Below are 19851 nucleotides of genomic sequence, written 5' to 3' on the forward strand. Positions count from 1 at the left end.
ATAGAACTTGATGTATTTATCATTCAACTAATTAATCAATTTACCCACACTAATTATATTCAAAGAATCAAGAAGCAAACGTCAAATTTGGTAAATATCATCCGAAGCCAAGAACAAGCAATAGACTATATCGATAGGATGACCAACCATAGTGCAAGAGACAGATCTTTCTAACACAAAGCTATAAAAGTTAAAACATACAGAGAACATGATTGTTCATGCACATAAATGATTAAGAAATTCAAATTGTCTATTTAAAGAAGTAATATATTTTTTTCACTAAACATTACAGTTGAATCTATATACGGTAGTCATAATCTATAACATGACTCTTTATTAGTTTAGCAATTACATATGCCCGTTTCTTAGAAACACTCCTATAATTTTCTGTGATAGTAACTCAGTGTTACTTTGCCTTAGCAACAAAATAAAAACTTGAGGATTTTGTAATAAACTAAAGTCAACAACTTCCAAATCTACCACCTATTAAAGAACAAAACGGTTCCTATTAACCGAAACAAAACCTTAGATAGAAGATAATATCAGAGCACCTATTCCACATGGCTACAACAGGACTTTAGATACTTCTAATTTCTTGAATTTGACATTAATCCTAGAAAATCAAGAAAGGTGAATTGCACATTCTAACTACACACAAGGATTCAAAAGATTTTCAAGCTTCATCAACTGAGTAAGACTAGGAGACCAAGGGATAGTCTGTAACAATTATAGAGTGTAACGAAGTAATTAACATCAGCATATGAGAATTGTGAACTTGTCATTTCACATGTTTAGAAATGATCACAAAGGGTTTAGAGTAATAAAACAAAGCCTAAACACTCAAGATTCAAGAAAACTATTACGACAAGCAGCAAGATACATCATACATTCAAGCACCAAACAAAGTAACAATATAAACACGAAATAAAATATAACTTTTCATTAAAGTATATATTACCAATCAGTTTAGAATTCTACAGATAGTTAGTAATTATATGAAAAGACTTTTTAAGAAACATTCTGATGCTTAAATAATGTTTTTTTTATAAGGATTAACAAGCAATAAGTTTCTACAATCTCACGAATACTAGACCAATGACAAAAATATTGCCAAGACTCATAGACTTGATAACAGATAAAAATCACTGTTACTGTAAAAACTCAAGTCCATGTATACAATTTATAGAATCTAACAAAGTAATCGTTAGCTTAGTATGCAGAGTTGTGAATAATTCATTTCACATGTTTACAATGATTAAGACTTAAGAATATAACACAAAGCAGAAACGTTCAATATCCAAGGAAACTACAACCACATTCACCTACGTTGATCTAGAAGTGACCTCATAAAAATAAGATACATTATAATACATACATACACCAAACTGATTTAAAATAGTAACTTTTTCTAATCAACATACATATACTAACGTAGTTTAGAATGATCATTGAGAGAACGAGGATCATACACACAAAACGGATACATTCAAAATTCAAGGAAACTACTCACACAATCCATATGATTTTCGCCTGTTGCTCTACAAGGGACTCTAAAATATATTAGTTACATTTGTTTATCTAGAGGGAGACCTTATTCATAAAAGCATCAAACTAAATAGATACTAACAACATGATGGAATCTCTAACCTATGTTGATTTAGCAGAGAATCCAAGATACATTGATTTCATAAAATGAGAGACCTTATAATACATACAAGCAACGAAATAAGAGATTCTAACACGTTTAGAATGACCACTGATGGTTAAACGCGTGACACAAATAAAAAACATTCAAGATTCAAAGAAAAAACTACTACCACAGTTTACAGGAGTCTCTCACCTATGTTGATCTACAAGAGACTCCTAGATACTTTATACGTCCAAGCACCAAATTAAAGATAACAGAGATTAAACATTGTAAACACAATGTAATGTTCCAATATTAAAAAAGAATCTACTTGCTCATCAATGGATATGTTAGCAGTCAGTTTTTAGAATCTCGTGGATGCTAAATCAATGAGAAACGTTGTCACTTATTTAGATTAAACATTGTAAACGCAATGTAATGTTCCAATATTGAAAAAAAAAATCTACTTGCTCATCAATGGATATGTTAGCAGTCAGTATTTAGAATCTCATGGATGCTAAATCAATGAGAAACGTTGTCACTTACTTAGTTTGTATTCATATGTAAGAATATCAAATTGTAAGAGAAAAAGTGAAGAAAAGCATATACCTGAACAAGCGTCAATGAGAATATGAACAATACCTAAACAAATGTAACTAGTATTCACTTCATAATTGAATGTATCAACTAAGTAACAAACAAGTTTTGAAAAGCACATACCTGTCAAAGAAATCTGATACACTTGAAATCGTCTCTGAGTCTTCTGAAGCACATACAAAACCTGAGGAAATCATAAATCTAATTAGTCTTTAGTTGACGCAAAATGCCTCATAGTTACCCAATAAGTGTAAAATAAAGTTATATATAGTATTTTTCTTAAGGCTTGCTTTATGGGACTGAATGTTTTTTTTCTATCCAACAAGTTCAAATGTGATGAAGACATTTTCATTCAGTCTTTGTCTGAAAATTTATTTTTAGGCAAGCCGTGGGTACTGATGTGATGAAGACTTGTTCACTCACCGTCTTTGTCTAGAACTTTTTTACTAAGCTGTGGGTACAAATGTGATGAATACTTTTTCAATCACAATCTTTTTCTAGCAAAGCCGTGGGTACTGTTGTGATGAAGACGTTTACAATCACAGTTTCTGTCTAAAGACTTTTTGCAAGCCGTTGGTACAAATGTGATGAATACGTTTTCAATCACTGTCTTTGTCTAAAGACCTTTCTTGCAAGCCGAGGGTACAAATACGTTTACAATCACAGTCTCTGTCTAAAGACTTGTTTTTTTAAGCCGTGGGTGCTGGACTTTTAAAGCTGTGTGTAAGTAATGGATCTGGTTTAGATGTAGAGTCTTTGTCTGAAGACTTCTCTCAAACCCTTAATAAAGCCGTGGGAGCAAGATTTTCCAATTAGTTTGCATAACTTGTGATCGTTATTTCCATTCAACAAGTTCAAAACCAATTCATAGTCTTTGTGTAAAGAGACCTTTTTGGCATGCATCTGTTTTCAGTAACCAGCCTTTGTCTTAATACTATTTTCATAAGCCGTGGGTACAAACGTGATGAAAACTTATTCAATCACAGTCTTTGTCTAGAGACCTTTATCGCAAGCCGTGGGTACTAATTTGATGATTCACACAGTCTTTGTCTCAAGAGTTGTTTTGAATCCGTGGGTACTAACGTAATGAAAACGTTTTTTCAATCACAGTCTTTGTCTAAAGATTTGTTTTTTTAAGCCGTGGGTACTAAATTTTGTCACACTTGGCATCTTCAAACATCCTTTTGCTTTATAGAGCTGTGGATAAAGCAATGGATCTGGTTTAGATTTAGAGTTTTTGCCTAAAGTTGTTTTTATAAGCCGTGAGTACTTAATGAATCCAACCTTTTATAAGTCGTGGGCTACTATTAATGTTTTTCAACTCGTAGTCTTGTGCCTTAAAAGACGTTTTCTGAACCGTTGGTCGTTTTTCCATCCAACGAAAGATTCGCAAGCTGTGTGTTCAATTCATAGCATTTGCCTTGAGACTCCATGTTAAGTCGTTGATTGACTTTTATAAAGCCGTTGGTCGTTATTTCCATCCAACAAAGTTGAAAATCAATGCATAGTCTTGTCATAAGACTTTTGCACTCTAAATATTGTCTTGCAAGCCGTGGGTACTAATCACAGTTTAAAGAAGTCTTTTGTCTAAAGAACTTTCATGCAAGCCTTGGGTATTGTTGTGATGAAGTCTTCGCCAAAAAGACCTTTTATGCACGCCGTGGGTACTAATGTCACAAAGACGTTTTCAATCACAGTTGCAAGCCTTAGGTACTAATGTGATGAAGACGAGTTTTTCTTGCAAATGTGATGAAGACATATTCAATCAGTCTTTGTCTTAAGACTTTTTTTGACAAGCCGTAGGTACTAAAATGTGATGAAGATGTGTTCACTCACAGTCTTTGTCTAGAACTTATTGCAAAGCCGTGGGTACAAATGCGATGAAGACATTTTCAATCACAGTCTTTGTCAAAAGACTTTCTTGCAAGCCGTGGGTACTAATTAATGTGATGAAGACGTTTTCAATCAGTCTTTGTGTAAAAGCCTTTTTTGCAACTGTGGCTACTAATGTAATTTTGTCTAAAGACTTTTTTACAATCACAGTCTCTGTCTAAAGACTTGTTGTTTTTAAGCCGTGGGTACTAGGCTTGTTTTTTTAAGCCGTTGGTATTAATTAACATGATGAAGACGTTTTCAATCACAGTCTCTGTCTAAAGACTTGTTTCTAAGCCGTGGGTACTTTTTAAGCCGTTGGTATTAACATGATGAAGACGTTTTCAATCACAGTTTTTGTCAAATGATTTTTTTTTGTAAGCCGTGGGTACAAATGCGATGAAGACATTTTCAATCACAGTCTTTGTCAAAAGACTTTCTTGCAAGCCGTGAGTACTAATGTGATGAAGACGTTTTCAATCAGTCTTTGTGTAAAAGCCTTTTTGGCAACTGTGGCTACTAATGTGATAAATACAGTCTTTGTCTAAAGACTTTCTTACAATCACAGTCTCTGTCTAAAGGCTTGTTTTTATGCCGTGGGTACTAGGCTTGTTTTTTTAAGCCGTTGGTACTAACATGACGAAGACGTTTTCAATCACAGTCTCTGTCAAAAAACTTGTTTTTTTTAAGCCGTGGGTACTAAACTCGTGAACGAGACTCGGGACAATTAGTTTTCATCACTTGTGGTCGTTATATCCTCCATCCAACAGTTTCACGCAACGGGACTCGGGACAATTAGTTTTCATAACTTGTGGTCGTTATTTCCATCCAACAAGCTCATAACCAATTCATAGCCTTTTGTCTTAAAGACATTTTGCAAGCCGATGGTTCTTTATCCATCCATCAATTTCATAGTCATAGCCATAATCATAGTCATTTTATGTCTTAAGACTATTTTAAGCCGATGGTTGTTTTGTAAAAAGCCGTGGGTACTAAAGACTTTCTTACAATCACAGTCTCTGTCTAAAGACTTGTTTTTTAAGCCGTTGGTACTAAATTGTGTCACACTTTGCACCCTCAAACATCCTTTGCTTCATAGAGCTGTGGTTAGGCAATGGACCTGGTTTATATTTAAAGTAGTCTTTGTCTGAAGACTTCTTTCAAACTGTACATACCAATATTGATAAAGCCGTGGGTTTACTTACTTTTCAGAACTTGTGATCGTTATTTTAAACCAATTCATAGCCTTTGTGTTAAGGAATTTTTTCAACGATCTCATAGCCTTAGACATAGTCATGTTCTGTCTAAAGACATTTTGTAAAGCCGTGGGTACGAAAGTAAGTTTTACTTACCATCCCCAAACATCTCTCGCATAGACATGCACTACGAACCAATAGTTTTTAGAGCAATTGGGACGATCTCATAGCCTGTCTTAAACTTTTTTTGGCACAGGCGTTGGTATTTTCTAAGCCGTGGGTACTTTCTAAGCCGTGGGTACTAATGTGATGAATACATTTTCATCAGTCTCTGTCTAAAGACTTTTTTTTTTGTAAGCCATGGGTATAAATGTGATGAGGACGTTCTCAATCACAGTTTTTGTCAAATGATTTTTTTTGCAAGCCGTGGGTACTAATGTAACGAATACAGTCTCTGTCTAAAGACTTTCTTACAATCAGAGTCTCTGTCTAAAGACTTGTTTTTTAAGCCGTGGGTACTAAATTTTCTCACACTTTACACCCTCAAACATCCTTTGCTTCATTGAGTTGTGGTTAAGCAATGGACATGGTTTAGATTTAAAGTAGACTTTGTCTGAAGACTTCTCTCAAACCGTGCATTCCAATATTAATAAAGCCGTGGGTTTACTACTTTTCACAACTTTGTTCGTTATTTCACGCAACGGGACTTGGGACAATTATTTTTCAACACTTGTGGTCGTTATATCCATCCAACAGTTTCACGCAACGGGACTCGGGACAAGTAGTTTTCATCACTTGTGGTCGTTATGTCCATCCAACAGTTTCACGCAACGGGACTCGGGACAAGTAGTTTTCAACACTCGTGGTCGTTATATCCATCCAACAAGCTCATAACCAATTCATAGCCTTTTGTCTTAAAAGACTTTGTAAGCCGATGGTCCTTTCATAGCCATAGCCGTAGTCTATTTTAAGCCGATGGTTGTTTTGTAAAAAGCCGTGGGTACTAAAGTAGGTGTTACTCTCCATCCATCCCCCGCCAAACATCTCTTTGCACTACCAACCAACCAACAGTTTCTAGGGAGATGGATTTAGATTTTGTATTGGGACTAAGCTAGCTTTCACGCAACAGGGACTCGGGACAATGTCCCCAAAATAAGAATCTGGCTAGAACACTATTAGATTAGTGTCTGCCTATGATCTTTTGGAGTCTGATAAAAAAAACGTAATGACTAAAGCAGTAAGAGAACTTATCTGCTTATTGTTGCCGTTGAACTCAAAGATTCACACTTATCTTCAATCTGTCAATGATGGTTTCTCCACATCCACATTCTGTAAAACAAAAACAGAGAGAGAGAGTTAGGCTAAAGTGATATGTAATTGTCCACTTGTACAAAGAATACATAAGCAATCGGCACAAGAAAGAAACGTATGTATACAAGCAATCGCTTTATACAAACCAATTTCAAGTGGTAAAGATATAGATAACATCCATAACAGAACATCAAGTAGCCCAAATCTAAAGCACCATCAACGATAGAAGAACAAAAGCAATTCGCGTAGACAGAGGGGTTACCCCAACGATGATTCCATACGGATTCAGGCGCTTTCCAAGATCACTGCAACAATAAATACATGAACGATTAAGGAAACTTGAAACCCTAAAACAAAATCGTAAAAACCCAATCGATTGCATCAAACCCTAATTAAATAAGAACCCAACAAGACAAATTCACCATCAAGAGAAATCGAAGAGGAGAAAGAACTTACTATTTTAAGAATGCCGTGAACTTCCGCTTGTAAAAAGTCTTTGAAAAAGAGTTATCTCCAGACAATTCGATAGAGAAAACTCTAACACCCTCTAAGAAGTGAAGAACCGTGGATCCCTCTGATATATACGCTTTAACAAAGTATCGCAACGGATACATTTTTAATTGTACGGTGAGTGTTTTTCCACGTGTCATGCTTTTAATCACACGATTTAACTTTCTCCTCAAGGTTTCATTTGAGTTTCAAATGTAGGCTCAAGAGAGTTTTAAACTAGGCCCAACAAGGCCCATTTTAAATATTAGACTTATTTTACGTTCCATCTGATTCATCTTTGTCACTCTGGTTTCACCAAATATGCCTTCTTTGTCACATAAGCTTTCAAGAAACTATTTAACAACTTGAAATTAAATCCTTACAAACCAGATTTTAAACTAGTTTCGAGTATTTTTCTGGAGGAACATTGCATCAACAAATAACCTGTAAAGTTAAAAATTCTAGATCATCATTGTTCATTTCTGGCAATGCATAATCTGTAGTCTATGAGAATAACTTGATCAAATTACAAACAAAAAAAACTTGAAAGTGTGGTCATATACATTGTAACAAAAGATTATTGACACATAACAAACAAACAAATCTTAGTAACTTCTCAGCCCAACAGCTGGAAAAATCTCACACTTCTTTGTTTCTTCTTCCGTTCTTGTCCAAAACAGAGATGTAGAGAGAGATAACTACAAAGAATGAACTTGTTTTAAGTCTTCTCATCTGAATAAGGCTTGAAGTTCTTCAAGCGTTTTCCCTTTGGTCTCAGGAACCCACAGAGTCACAAACACCACTGTGAATGCACAAACCACTCCGTATATCGTGAAAGTTGCTGTCCAAAAATAACCAAAAACCACATCAAGAAGATGATCTATGCTGACAGAGAGAAAAGAAGAAGAGAGAAAGAGAGAGGGAGAAACCTCCGCTGCTCCAGGCTAAGAGCAAGTTAGCAGTCATGGTGATCAACCAAGAGAAGAACCAATTGGCTAAAGTTGCTATACTCCCAGCTAAACCCTTTATGTTCACAGGAAGGATCTGTTTTATCACAACAACAACAACAACAAAGCAATCAAAAAGTAGTTTCATAAAGCTTTTTAAGTTCTAACTTCTAAAACCAACTCTATACCTCAGACATAATGAGCCATGGGATTGGTCCCATTCCCAATGAGAAAGAAACAACCATTGCCTGTAATGATTTAAAAGAGTTAAAAGCAAAGACAATAAAGCTCAATGCATCAAGAAAGTTTCAATACATAACAAAAACAAACTTACCACTACTCCAACTACTGACAAGATGCTCAGCATACTGTACATGTCTGAATCAGGAGACACAAATCCCTATAACAAAGAGATGTTAAAAACTCAAAAAGAGTCAAACCTCAGGATTGGTGGAGAAGATAACATTAGTGTGTTTACGGAAATTAAAGTACCTTAAGGTAGAAAGCAGCTGCAACAATCACAAGGCTAATCGTCATCCCAACCGAAGAGATCTAGAAAACATTTCCGTTTGCCTCGTTAGTTTTCAAAGAAGAAGTCTTAAAGATAATGAAACTAACGAAGTGATACTCACGGTAAGCAGAAGCCGACGACCTGCTTTGTCCACCAACCATGTTGATATTGCAGTCGCCACTACTTGAATAGCACCAACCCCAAATGTTGCTGCGTTACTCGATGTAACTCCTATGATTGAAAACACACAAAGAATATTAGATTATGTAATACTACGAAACAAGAAGCAGTAAGTGTTATAAGGGTACCTGCAGATTCAAAGATTGTACTAGAATAGAATAGGACGCCATTGATTCCACCGAGTTGTTGAAGTACAAGCAACCCTATACCAACCTATTTTGCACACACAACAAAACATGGGAGTGTATGACAATGGTTCTTAAGGTAGAAAAAGTATTAACCAAGGAAAAGTATCTGCACCATAAGAGGGAAATAGTATCTCCTGCGCTTGAGATCTACAAACCGAACTGTAGATGATCTCTTTGTAGATGATGCTACAGATCTCTGCACATTTGCATAAAAAATGTTCAAACATCTGTCTTCATGGTACCTTTTGAAACCAAGAACATTTTTTTAGTAGTAGTTTACCTTAATCTCATTAACCTCAACGGTAATATCAGTCTCAAATCCCCTAAGAACTTGTAATGAAGTCTCAAAATCATCAGTCATACCCATCTTTGCCTACATTTAACAAAAACAAAGCGTCCCATCAAAGTGGATTAACCATAACATGCACTGAGCTAAAAAGAAAATTAAGGCGTACCAGCCAGCGAGGAGACTCTGGGATGAAAAAGAGGCCTGGTATAAGAACTATGCACGGCAATGTCCCTAAAGGTTAAAAGGAATACAATCAAGAAAGTGCTTAGAGCCTTACAGATATAAGAAAAAAAAATGGTCTCAGGCTTTTACCTAGAACTGCTAGAATTCTCCATGGAACAAAGAGTCCAAGTAAGTAGGCCAGCATTATTCCAATTGTTACAGAAAGCTATAGAAAATATATTACAGGGAATCTACAATTAGGATAGAAGAGGTGTCAGGTTCATCAAAATACAAAAGATGAGTATCTCAAACCTGGTTAACTGAACCCAATCCTCCTCTCATGTTTTGTGGAGCTATCTCAGCTATATATACAGGCACCTAAGACCATTTGAAAAAAAAAGTTGCATATAATATACCAAACGTGTTACTTCCATAAGCAAAAAAAGAACAAAAAAAAACTAGATGAGTTGAGTGGTTACCGTGTAAGAGATGATACCAACACCAAAGCCTTCTAAAAGCCGTCCCATGTAAAGAAAAGAAGTATCCTACACAAAACCAGATATGGAGTTGAGAAGCTGAATGGAGAAATTGAATGACAAGAGATACTCACTTTTGCAAATGATATGCAAAGCCATCCAATGATATTGGGAATCGCAGCAATCATCAAAGACTGTCCAAGACAACACAAAAAAGTTCTTTTTTTTTTCTTTTAGAGCAAAAACAGAATAATCATGAATCAAGCAAAAACAAAAGCATACCCCTTTTCTTCCAATGTATTCTGCAATCTGACCACTGGCAATTGCACCAACCATAGCACCCACATTGGACAGAGAACCAAACACAGAGTACTAAATACATGAAGCAAGAGACCCAAGTCATGAGAGAAGCCCATTATAGAAACCAGACAGACAGACAGGCCTAGACATAGAGACATTGGTCTAATTACCTCAGATACAGTTAAACCAAGATCCTTGGTGATTTCAGCTTGTGTTGGAGAAGAATAACCACACTGAACCCAAAAAGACACAACCAAAAACAGAGTTTCACATCAAAAGGTCAAACCTTTCTTCAAAAAAAAACAGAGGAAAAGTTTGGATTTTTTTTTTCTTACAGTGAATCCGAATTGAATAGGACCAAGAGCAACGATCAAAACACAAGCAAGAACAGAGATTGAGTTGTCTTTAATAATCTGAGACGAACCCATCATACTAGATTGTCTCGAACCCATCCGGTACCAGCTTCCCGTGTGGATGAACGGTCGTCGCAGATCATTCCTCGCATCCTCTGTTTCATCCCTGAAACTCATCTTTTTGATTATGTCTAAATCTCTCAAGCCAAAGCTTCGAGATTTCGAAGTTAAAATGCAGATTCTAAACCGGAGAAAGGTGTTGGACTTTCTTGTTCGGTTTAGAGGATCTACAAGATTGGTGTTCGAGGAGGAAAGACTTGGATACGAAGGGATTATTAAGGGACGCCGTCTTATTTAGAAAATGGAGAAAATGGGAATGTGGGTATGTATGGCTGTAATGTAGTGATTATTCGCTGGAGAGACTGCTTCAGAGGTTTTTTAGATCAAAGTTAAGGTCTTCGCGTAAATCAAATTTAGACAAAACCAAGGTTCTTTCTTGTGTTGGATAAAATGATAAATGGATAATTATTTCTGTACACTTTCTTTTTTCTTCTTAAACTATAAATATATGTAACCATTACAAAAATAAAAATTTACTAAAATCACAAGGGAATCTATTTCTAAAAAACTAATATTTCTATTTCTAAAAGAAAAACATTTTTTTTAAATCAGACATATTAAAAAAGTTATTTAGTAATAATATATTGTATTTTTAAAATAACTGGGTTTATCAAATTTATATTGATTTAATGTTATTAAAACTATTAATCATAAACTTATGTATTTATAAATATGTGTGAAGAGCTAAAAAAAAATCTATTGATATAAAACATTATAAGTACTATTTTGTGAAACTTTAGGAAAGATCCAATCTTTGAAGACCAGCTAGTAGGGATGGCAATCAAGGACCTGGACCGCGGGCTTGGCCCGTAAAGGCTTGCTGCGGGACGGGATTGGACCTCCATTTGGTAAGCCCGCAAAATTGCGGGCCTCGCGGGACAGGTTCAAAGCGGGACGGGTCAAAAGCGGGACGGGTCAAAAGCAGGACGGGTCGAAAGCGGGATGGGCTTAACCCGCAGGATTTTGAAGACCCGCAACCCTAAGTCCCCATTTCTGCTTTCGCCTAAAACATCGAGAGAGAGAGAGAGAGAGAACAATTCTTATGACTTTTTCCCCATAAAACATAAGGAGTTCCGGCGATGATGCATGATTCGAGCTCCGGTGATGATGATTCGAGCTCCGACGATAACGACTCCAGCTCCAGCGATGACGATTCGAGCTCTGGTGGCGATGCCGATTCGAGCTCTGGTGTTGTTTTGATTTGGTTTTCTCTTTTTATTACACACAACTATGAATTGCTTTATTACAATGTGATATTTCTTGTTTAAGTTGATTGGTTTTGTTTTCAGTATTGTGAAGTGGTGTTTTTCTTAAATTAAATTTGGTTACAGTGGTGTTGTTTAGGAGAAAAGTTAGTTGTATAACACGTCACTTGTATAATTTGGTAAAGTGATTCACGATTTTCTTTGCAATCCAAATAATTAAAAAGAGAGATGGTTTGATGAAGACATAAAACACTTGAGCCAACTTATTACAAAGATAACAACTCAATCAGATTCAAACTCAACAAAAGCTTATGCTGATAACAAAAGAAGGCTTTTAACTCAAGAACGCAAGCACAAACGGAACTTTGTGGCATTGATTTTGATAAGTCTTTAGTGAAGCTAAATGAGCTCTCTTCAACTCTCTTACACAACTCTTATACTTGAGCATTCATGAAACAAACTGTAGTAGGCGGTTTGATAAGGAGGTGTCCCGCGGGACGGCCCGCGAAGACCTATATATTTTGCGGTACGGGTTTGGGCCGGCATTTTGAAGACCGCAGCCCGCGCGGAACAGGCCCGCTGTAACCCGCTCGACGACTAACCCGCTGCGGTACAGAACGGAACGGGATCGGTAAACCTGTTTGACATCTCTACCGGCTAGTATTATTTGACGAGTTTTAATTTGGAAAATATGATACTACAGATAACTACAATAATTAACTGAAGGAAATGTTTTTAAAATAATTTAATGATTTTTAATTCTTTGGATAAGACATCCACGTCTTACTGACATCACTAATGCAAATGCGTATCAGAAATAAAAAGAAGTATATCAGAAAATAAATTTAATGGAAAAAAATAATGAATAGAAGCAATAAAAATCTTGTTTGAATCCAGACAACATAATCGGTTGTTTGAAGTCATGTAGATATGTATACAGAAAAAGTCTGATTATAATTATTTGTAAATAATATGATACTTATAAGAAAATGATTTGTAGCTACTAACTTCTTTCTTTTTTTGAACACATTTGTAGCTACTAACTAATTCATATAAACCACGTGGTGGTGAATTAGTAGTCTTGAGGGAGCAAAAGCCCCAAACTTCGAAATTCCGTGTGACCACCCGGACTAGCATTAAATCGCAAGAATACTTGGAGTGTCGTGGACCTCGTGGAACTAGTCGGTTGACCTCGGTCGCCGGATCTCCACGGTTATAAAAAAAAAAAAAAAAAAAAAAACTAATTCATATAAGAAATGTCCTTTCTTTAAACAAAAGAAGTTCGATCTACAAGTCTTCAGTGTGAATTTTTCCAATCGCCACAAATCATTTTTATTCATTTTTATCCGTGTGGCATCATATCGAGGAAGAATAAAATATGTAGATTTTTCCACAACATCATGAATAAAATCATGATCTCTTTATTACATTAACTTGTCAATCTGTGAATATTATACACTACTCATGTACACATCTATACTATACTAAAAGCAATATATCCTCAAAGGAGAGGGATGCCACCTCAGATTAAAAAATTAGCCAATAAAAATAAATTATAGTGCCACATCATCATTATATTCTCTGTCTCGCGAATATCATCTACGTTTCCTCTTCCTTTTTTTCCCAATAAAGATGGTCTTCATGTTCATCTTCCTTTCTCTCAGCGTACAATTTTTTACTCCCACAAACTCTTTGTCTGCCTTTCTTTACAATCCAAGCTTTATTCGATTTGAAACCAAAAGGATAACTCAAACCCTATAAATAAGAGAAGTTTGCGATTCCAATCCCCCTACACCGACACCTTCTAATCTTTCATCTACTTGCCAAAAGCCAGACACCTCCTTCAAGAATGTATTCCTCTGACGTTGTTGTTGCCCAATCAGATATAACTCAACCTTTGATGCTCTCCGATTTGGTAGGACTTCCCAATACATTGTTGGTCGTCTCCTCCTTTTCTGTGGTTCGCTGGGATTCGCGCAACATAAAAAAAAAGGGGTTACGGGAATCATCCTCCTTTTCCTTGATGAAAAGGTATGGTCTTTTCACAATGTAAAGCATGATTTATTCTATCTTAGTTTTTAAATTAAAAAAAATCTACACTGCGCATGATATAAAGCTTGGATTGTAAAGAGATGTTGAAAAACAAATGTTGACTTCTTCTATTGATTGCATACGCAGAATTAGGTGATTCAAAGATTCATCCCATCTGCTCGCGCCGATCACTACCGTCCATCTTTAGTGGACGGTTCCATTATAAAACTTGATAGGTATGAAGTTGCAAGATGCACAAATATGTACAATATTATGTTTCATCTCTCAAACACGTATTGATGAACGCCTAACCGCTACTCATGTGATTAACCTTCAGGAATTTATGCTTCAGAAATTCCTGCCATGAGAGAGTTCACAGCCAGGTTACAACTCATTCTTTATAGCGCTAAGACTCAGATTTAAATGTCTGTTAATATTCTGCATAATACATGCTGTCTTCAGCTTGGGAGGTGCAGCAGGAGAGATCGGAACACTTTCATCTCCAACTCTAATCAGCAGGTAGCGCTCAGGCTTACACTATAGTTTAATTGTCCTTTGTCACTTGAAAATAGCATTTGCTATCGTAACTGTATTGACTTTGTGAAGACGCGAGAAGCTGATTTCATTTGCAAAGCGCCGATTGTTGAGGTCCTCCACCAGAATGGCAGGCCGTTCGTTGCTTGCATCGGGTGCAACAGAAGTTGGACAAATGTGGCACTTCTCTTCGTTGCAACAAATGCGTTTCTCCCAACGTTACCGGTGTTACCCAGGCATGCAATTTACATTCTCACACACAGTTTAGATAACACTGAGTTTTAAAAGGATGTTTATTTTTCCAAACCTTTTTGCAGAGGTACCGTGTCGAGCTATCAGTTGATGACGGCAACGATAATGCTATGTTTGTGGTCTTCGACATGGAGAAAACTAAGCTCGCTAAGAGAGATGCTGCTGATCTGGGTGGGTCATGAGCTGTATGTTTTTCTCTTTCACCTACACGCTACATTTGTCTATATTTACAATTGTTACAGTCACCCTGAATGCCTCTAAACCCTGAAACAAACTACAGATGAATGGCGTTGGAGGGCAGGAACTACCGACATGTCTTGAAGAGCTTGCTAGAAAGGAATAATACGTGTCACTTCATACATTTTCACATCAAACCATCGTACCTTTTTCACCGTCTCTACAATAAGAGAAAATAGCTTCTTTGACAACCAAACCAAAACGTTTTCTTCTTGCTAATTTGAAATAACACATTTACAACTATCTCAGAGAGTAGCAGCAACAACCAAGCCCCAGTTGTTGAAGGGGAAGGTGGAGAAACAGCTGCATCTGCCAGCAACACTGCTGCAGCAGGAGACGATGAACCAAATCCTCCCGGTTTTGAAGCGATAGAGAATAGTCGCAAACGCACGTGTGAGTGATAGTTCCAAGCCCGTCCTGCTGTCAACCCCACTTAGCTTTCGTCTGTTTCGAATTTCCTAACTTGCTATGATTTGAATCGATTATATATGATTTTCAACTTTGATTTTTCTCTTAAATTTCTGGCTAAGTCTCTCCCACAAAGAGGACAATTACTAATTTTTTATATTAAAAAGGCAGTGTTGAGTCTGTTGACGGCATTTTGCATATCGATAATGTCCACAACTAAATACATCACTACATGTTTACATAGACTTTCGTAAAGAAACGTAACTCAGAAAAAATTGCATAAATGTCAGCTCTGTATCCATGCATATAGGTTGAGAGCATAAAGCTCTTGATTTTGTTTTTCTTTCTCTTTGAAAAGGAATTTGCGATGATAAGATGAAAATAAATGCAAACAAACTAGATAGCCATAGTAGGCTACAGTTAAAACAACATTTTTAACACCATAATAAGAATATATACACATACCTACGTAAGTCCAATAAACAAACAAATCCCAAAACAATCCATCCATATATCAACAAACACTTACAAAACCTGACAGATGCATTTCGAATATCCGAATGTATCCAAAATAGATTTATATACCTACATATATTACTTATTTTTAGATTTAATGTCCAAATATATAAGATACTTTTAAGTTGTCCAAAATATTTGAAAATATATAAATAGTCAAAATTAAATATCTAAAATAGCTAAAATATATTCAAAACACCAAAATTCTTGAAATGTCTATTGATTTCTTATTCAAATATTCAAATCAAGCCAATTTATATGTTAATTTTTAGGTATTTTGACATATGTTATTCAATTTTATATGTAATATATTAATTTATTTATAGATTTTGAGAAGATTTAAGCATATAATAAATTTTAAAAATTAAAAAATAATTTAAATTTGTTATCCGAACCCGCAAAGATCCGAACCGGAACCGAAACTGAACCAAAATTTAGAAATATCCAAATGGGGATGAAATCTTCGAATTCAAAAACCAAAACTCGAATAGACCCGAACCGAACTCGAATGGGTACCCGACCGTTCATCCCTAACTCGGCTAATCCACTTTGCAATCTCAAAAGGAATTGCCAAACATGAGTCACTCTTTTATAGATAGAAATATATTCAAAACACCAAAATTCTTGAAATATCTATTGATTTCTTATTCAAATATTCGAATTAAGCCAATTTATATGTTAATTTTTAGGTATTTTGACATATGTTATTCAACTTTATATGCAATATTTTAATTTATTTATAGATTTTGAGAAGATTTAAGCATATAATAAATTTTAAAAATTAAAAAATAATTTAAATTTGTTATCCGAACTCTAACCCGAACCGAGCCCACAAAGATCTGAACCGGAACCGAACCCGAACCAAAATTTAGAAATATCCAAATGGGGATGAAATCTTTGAATTCAAAAACCCAAACTCGAATAGACCCGAACCGAACTCGAATGGGTACCCGACCGTTCATCCCTAACTCGGCGAATCCACTTCGCAATCTCAAAAGGAATTCCCAAACATGAGTCACTCTTTTATAGATAGAAACAACACAACACCAACGTTTAAATTTGCTCTACTTTATAATATTTTTTTGGTTTGGTCTTAAACATGACTAATTAATTTGGACTTATCGCTTGAATGGTTTAGGAAAGCAGTTCTGTTTTCTTATCTTACATAAATTGAAAATATGAATTCAATATCACAACAAAATCAAGCTCTAATCAGACACACAACATAATACATCTGTGTATTTTAGTCCATCTCACAGTCTTATACTAAATGGTCGCCTCAATCATAATGTCATTTCCGGCAAAGATTATGAAGACAATCGGCTTGAATTTAACGCCATGGTATTGGAATCAACATATAATCTTTAAAACTCAGCAATAAATACCAAAAACTAAAAGTACTGGTAGAGCTAGACCTAGGCACGGTCTGAACATCATAGACGAGGCTGAAATGAAAAAGATAACAAATGAAATAAAAAATGAAAAAGTGGGAAAAGACATTCAAAACAAAGATTATGGCCAAAATACGAAAAGAATAAATAAGATGAACCAAAAGCTAGATAACAAAACATTTTAAATTGATTCAAATAAAAATTTAGACGACAATTTACGACAACAACAAAATAATAAAACCAGTATCTATATACTCCCCAAAGTTAACCCGAATAATTGATTTCACTAAAATCAGTAAAAGATAAGCACCTAAGTAATTAATCATTGTGTATCGATCATTCCCACAAAACAATTACATATAATAACCACAAATAAACGTTAATATACAAGTCAAACATAAAATAACGATATGTATCCACAAAATACTGAACCATAAACACATAAAGCAAGCAGTCGAAAGGGCGAGATTGACAAATATTCTTATGTGATACATAAGAAATAAATATACAAAGAAACAATAAACCGACTGGTTAGAAGTGTTAATCCAAAAATATATAAATGTACTTTCACAACAAATGAAATCCTACTATCAATTATAATATTAATCACATTTAAAAACAAGAAATAAAAATTAATATTCACTTTTATACCAGGAGCAAAATTCTAATCTGATAAAGCAAATGTTGTATCCGGTGGTTTGGGAGAATTTGAACTTCACAAGTCTAACTATTACTCCCTCTGTTTTATAGTAGATGAAGTTTTGGTCATTTGCACACATATTAAGAAATTTTTTTTTCTAAACAAGAAATCATTGAAATATAATTTAAAATTAATTTACTTAATTATAAACAAAAAAAATAAAAACACAATTGGCTACACATTTTTTGATAAATTTAAAGTTACATAGATATGTTAAACTATCATCTATTGTGAAACAAAAACAATCATCTAAAACATTACCTATATTGAAACGAAGGGAGTATATTTAAAATGATACATAATTGTAAATGGGCATCAACTTCAGAAGAAAATAAAATGTGACATTTATTGAATTCAAAAATGCATTTTCTTATATAAATACATATGTTATAGTATTCCTGCAACCAGAAATGTAATATTATTAAAATAAAAAATAAAATTCGTTGTTATAATATCTCCTCTTAAATAAATAAGTATATGTTCTTTATTCACCGAAACATAAACATTTAAAATGAAAAATATAAATGAATATATGACACATGAGAGTAAAAAGATTACAAGACATAATACATTACAAACCAATATTACAACAAAGACAAACACAAAAACCCAATTTACTTTACTACATATTTTAAAACTAATCGAAAACAGTGAATAAAAATTAGTATTTACCGCAAGAGGGGGTGTGGCAAGTACCCGCACTCTAATTTGCTTTTTTCCATTATAGTTAGCGCTAAATTTAAATAAATATACTTAAACCTAACATAAAATAAAATATTAAATACATATATCAACATGATCATATTTTCATAACAGACATTTTTCCTTGAGGCTAATGATAGTGTATAAAGCTTCATTTCAATGGCATGAACTCAACTCGCAGATTCTCCACTTTCTCCACACTCACTTTGTGAATGATTCCTTCAATCTTACCTTCTCTATTTCTACAACAATTTCAAATGGTGTTAAGTTTTTTTTTGTAACTCCTGAGTGAGTTTATAGCGTACGATGATAGATTACTACGGATTAAATGGATAGAGAACTCATGTATCAACAATACACAAATCATGAAATAATCCATGCATTGTCTCTTTAGTGTTGTGTATTGTCATATTCGTGCCATCAAGCATCAGCCATTGGCGTCTCTAATGCTTGGGTATGAGTGAAGGCAATAAATCTTAGTTAACTTTATTCATTTGCATTTTCATTCACCATCATGTATCCCACATGTAGTTTTAGATATTAAAAATACAAAAATTAAGTTTTAATCCTATCAAATCCAATTTATAATTTTGTAATTTGACCACAATATATATTATATGCATTACTATGTTAAATACAAATATATTTGTCCAGACCCGGGCGTAGCCCGGGAAAATCCCTAGTTTAATTAATCATGCATCAATTATTTCATACCATTTCCAACTTATATTATTGAAATTCAATAAACTTTTTTCTCATCTTCAAATTCAATTAACTCAGGGGGGTTAGTAGGAGTAGAATTTTTATAGAGTTGGTTGATTCTAAAAGTCAAGATATTTGTTAAATTTGTAAAGAGTTATAAAGAGTATTTCATATTTTAAAAATTTATGAAAATGTTCTAATTCAAGGATTTTAAGAATCTAGAGAAAATATGCAAGATTTTTGAAGTTTTGTCTTATAAGTAAAATTATCTAGAATTCAATTCCCAATAACTCTAGATTTGATAGAAACTTAGAATCATTAAAAACCAAACTTTTTGAATAACAAGAGATTTTATAAGTCATTAAACAATCATCAAACCAATAACACTAGATTTTAGTAAGAATCTTAGAATTCACCAACCAATAATAATAGAATTTGAAAATTTTAACAATCACTACAAATCCAAAACAATTACTGTTTATATTTGTAACTAGCTATCTGACCTGTCAAAAATGTGTTTATATGATGATATGGAATCTTTAATTCTTCAAGATA

The 19851-nt window shown here is 34.5% G+C and overlaps 1 protein-coding gene and 2 long non-coding RNA genes across 3 annotated transcripts; 2 read left to right on the plus strand and 1 right to left on the minus strand.

Moving 5' to 3' along the window:
* Positions 1 to 7597: 7597 nt before the first annotated feature.
* LOC106397151 (sugar transporter ERD6-like 6) lies at positions 7598 to 10997 on the minus strand. Its single transcript, XM_013837718.3, has 17 exons — positions 10481 to 10997; positions 10316 to 10378; positions 10128 to 10217; positions 9980 to 10039; positions 9849 to 9914; positions 9682 to 9747; positions 9520 to 9595; positions 9374 to 9438; positions 9199 to 9291; positions 9031 to 9114; positions 8859 to 8943; positions 8672 to 8781; positions 8532 to 8591; positions 8374 to 8439; positions 8228 to 8287; positions 8022 to 8136; positions 7598 to 7933 (listed from the first exon to the last, which is right to left on the minus strand). The coding sequence occupies exons 1-17, from the start codon at positions 10673 to 10675 to the stop codon at positions 7821 to 7823; spliced, it is 1467 nt and encodes a 488-aa protein (XP_013693172.2). The 5' UTR covers positions 10676 to 10997; the 3' UTR covers positions 7598 to 7820.
* A 2381-nt stretch (positions 10998 to 13378) lies between these two features.
* On the plus strand, positions 13379 to 14628 carry LOC111210498. The gene is made up of 5 exons (XR_002661823.2): positions 13379 to 13854; positions 14002 to 14090; positions 14192 to 14237; positions 14317 to 14373; positions 14461 to 14628. It is a non-coding gene; the product is annotated as an uncharacterized LOC111210498 (long non-coding RNA).
* A 72-nt stretch (positions 14629 to 14700) lies between these two features.
* Positions 14701 to 15466, plus strand: LOC106384457. Its single transcript, XR_007323696.1, has 3 exons — positions 14701 to 14825; positions 14921 to 15019; positions 15127 to 15466. It is a non-coding gene; the product is annotated as an uncharacterized LOC106384457 (long non-coding RNA).
* Positions 15467 to 19851: the final 4385 nt, after the last annotated feature.

Source organism: Brassica napus, chromosome A2, assembly GCF_020379485.1.
Source record: "Brassica napus cultivar Da-Ae chromosome A2, Da-Ae, whole genome shotgun sequence".
NCBI classification, from domain to species: domain Eukaryota; kingdom Viridiplantae; phylum Streptophyta; class Magnoliopsida; order Brassicales; family Brassicaceae; genus Brassica; species Brassica napus.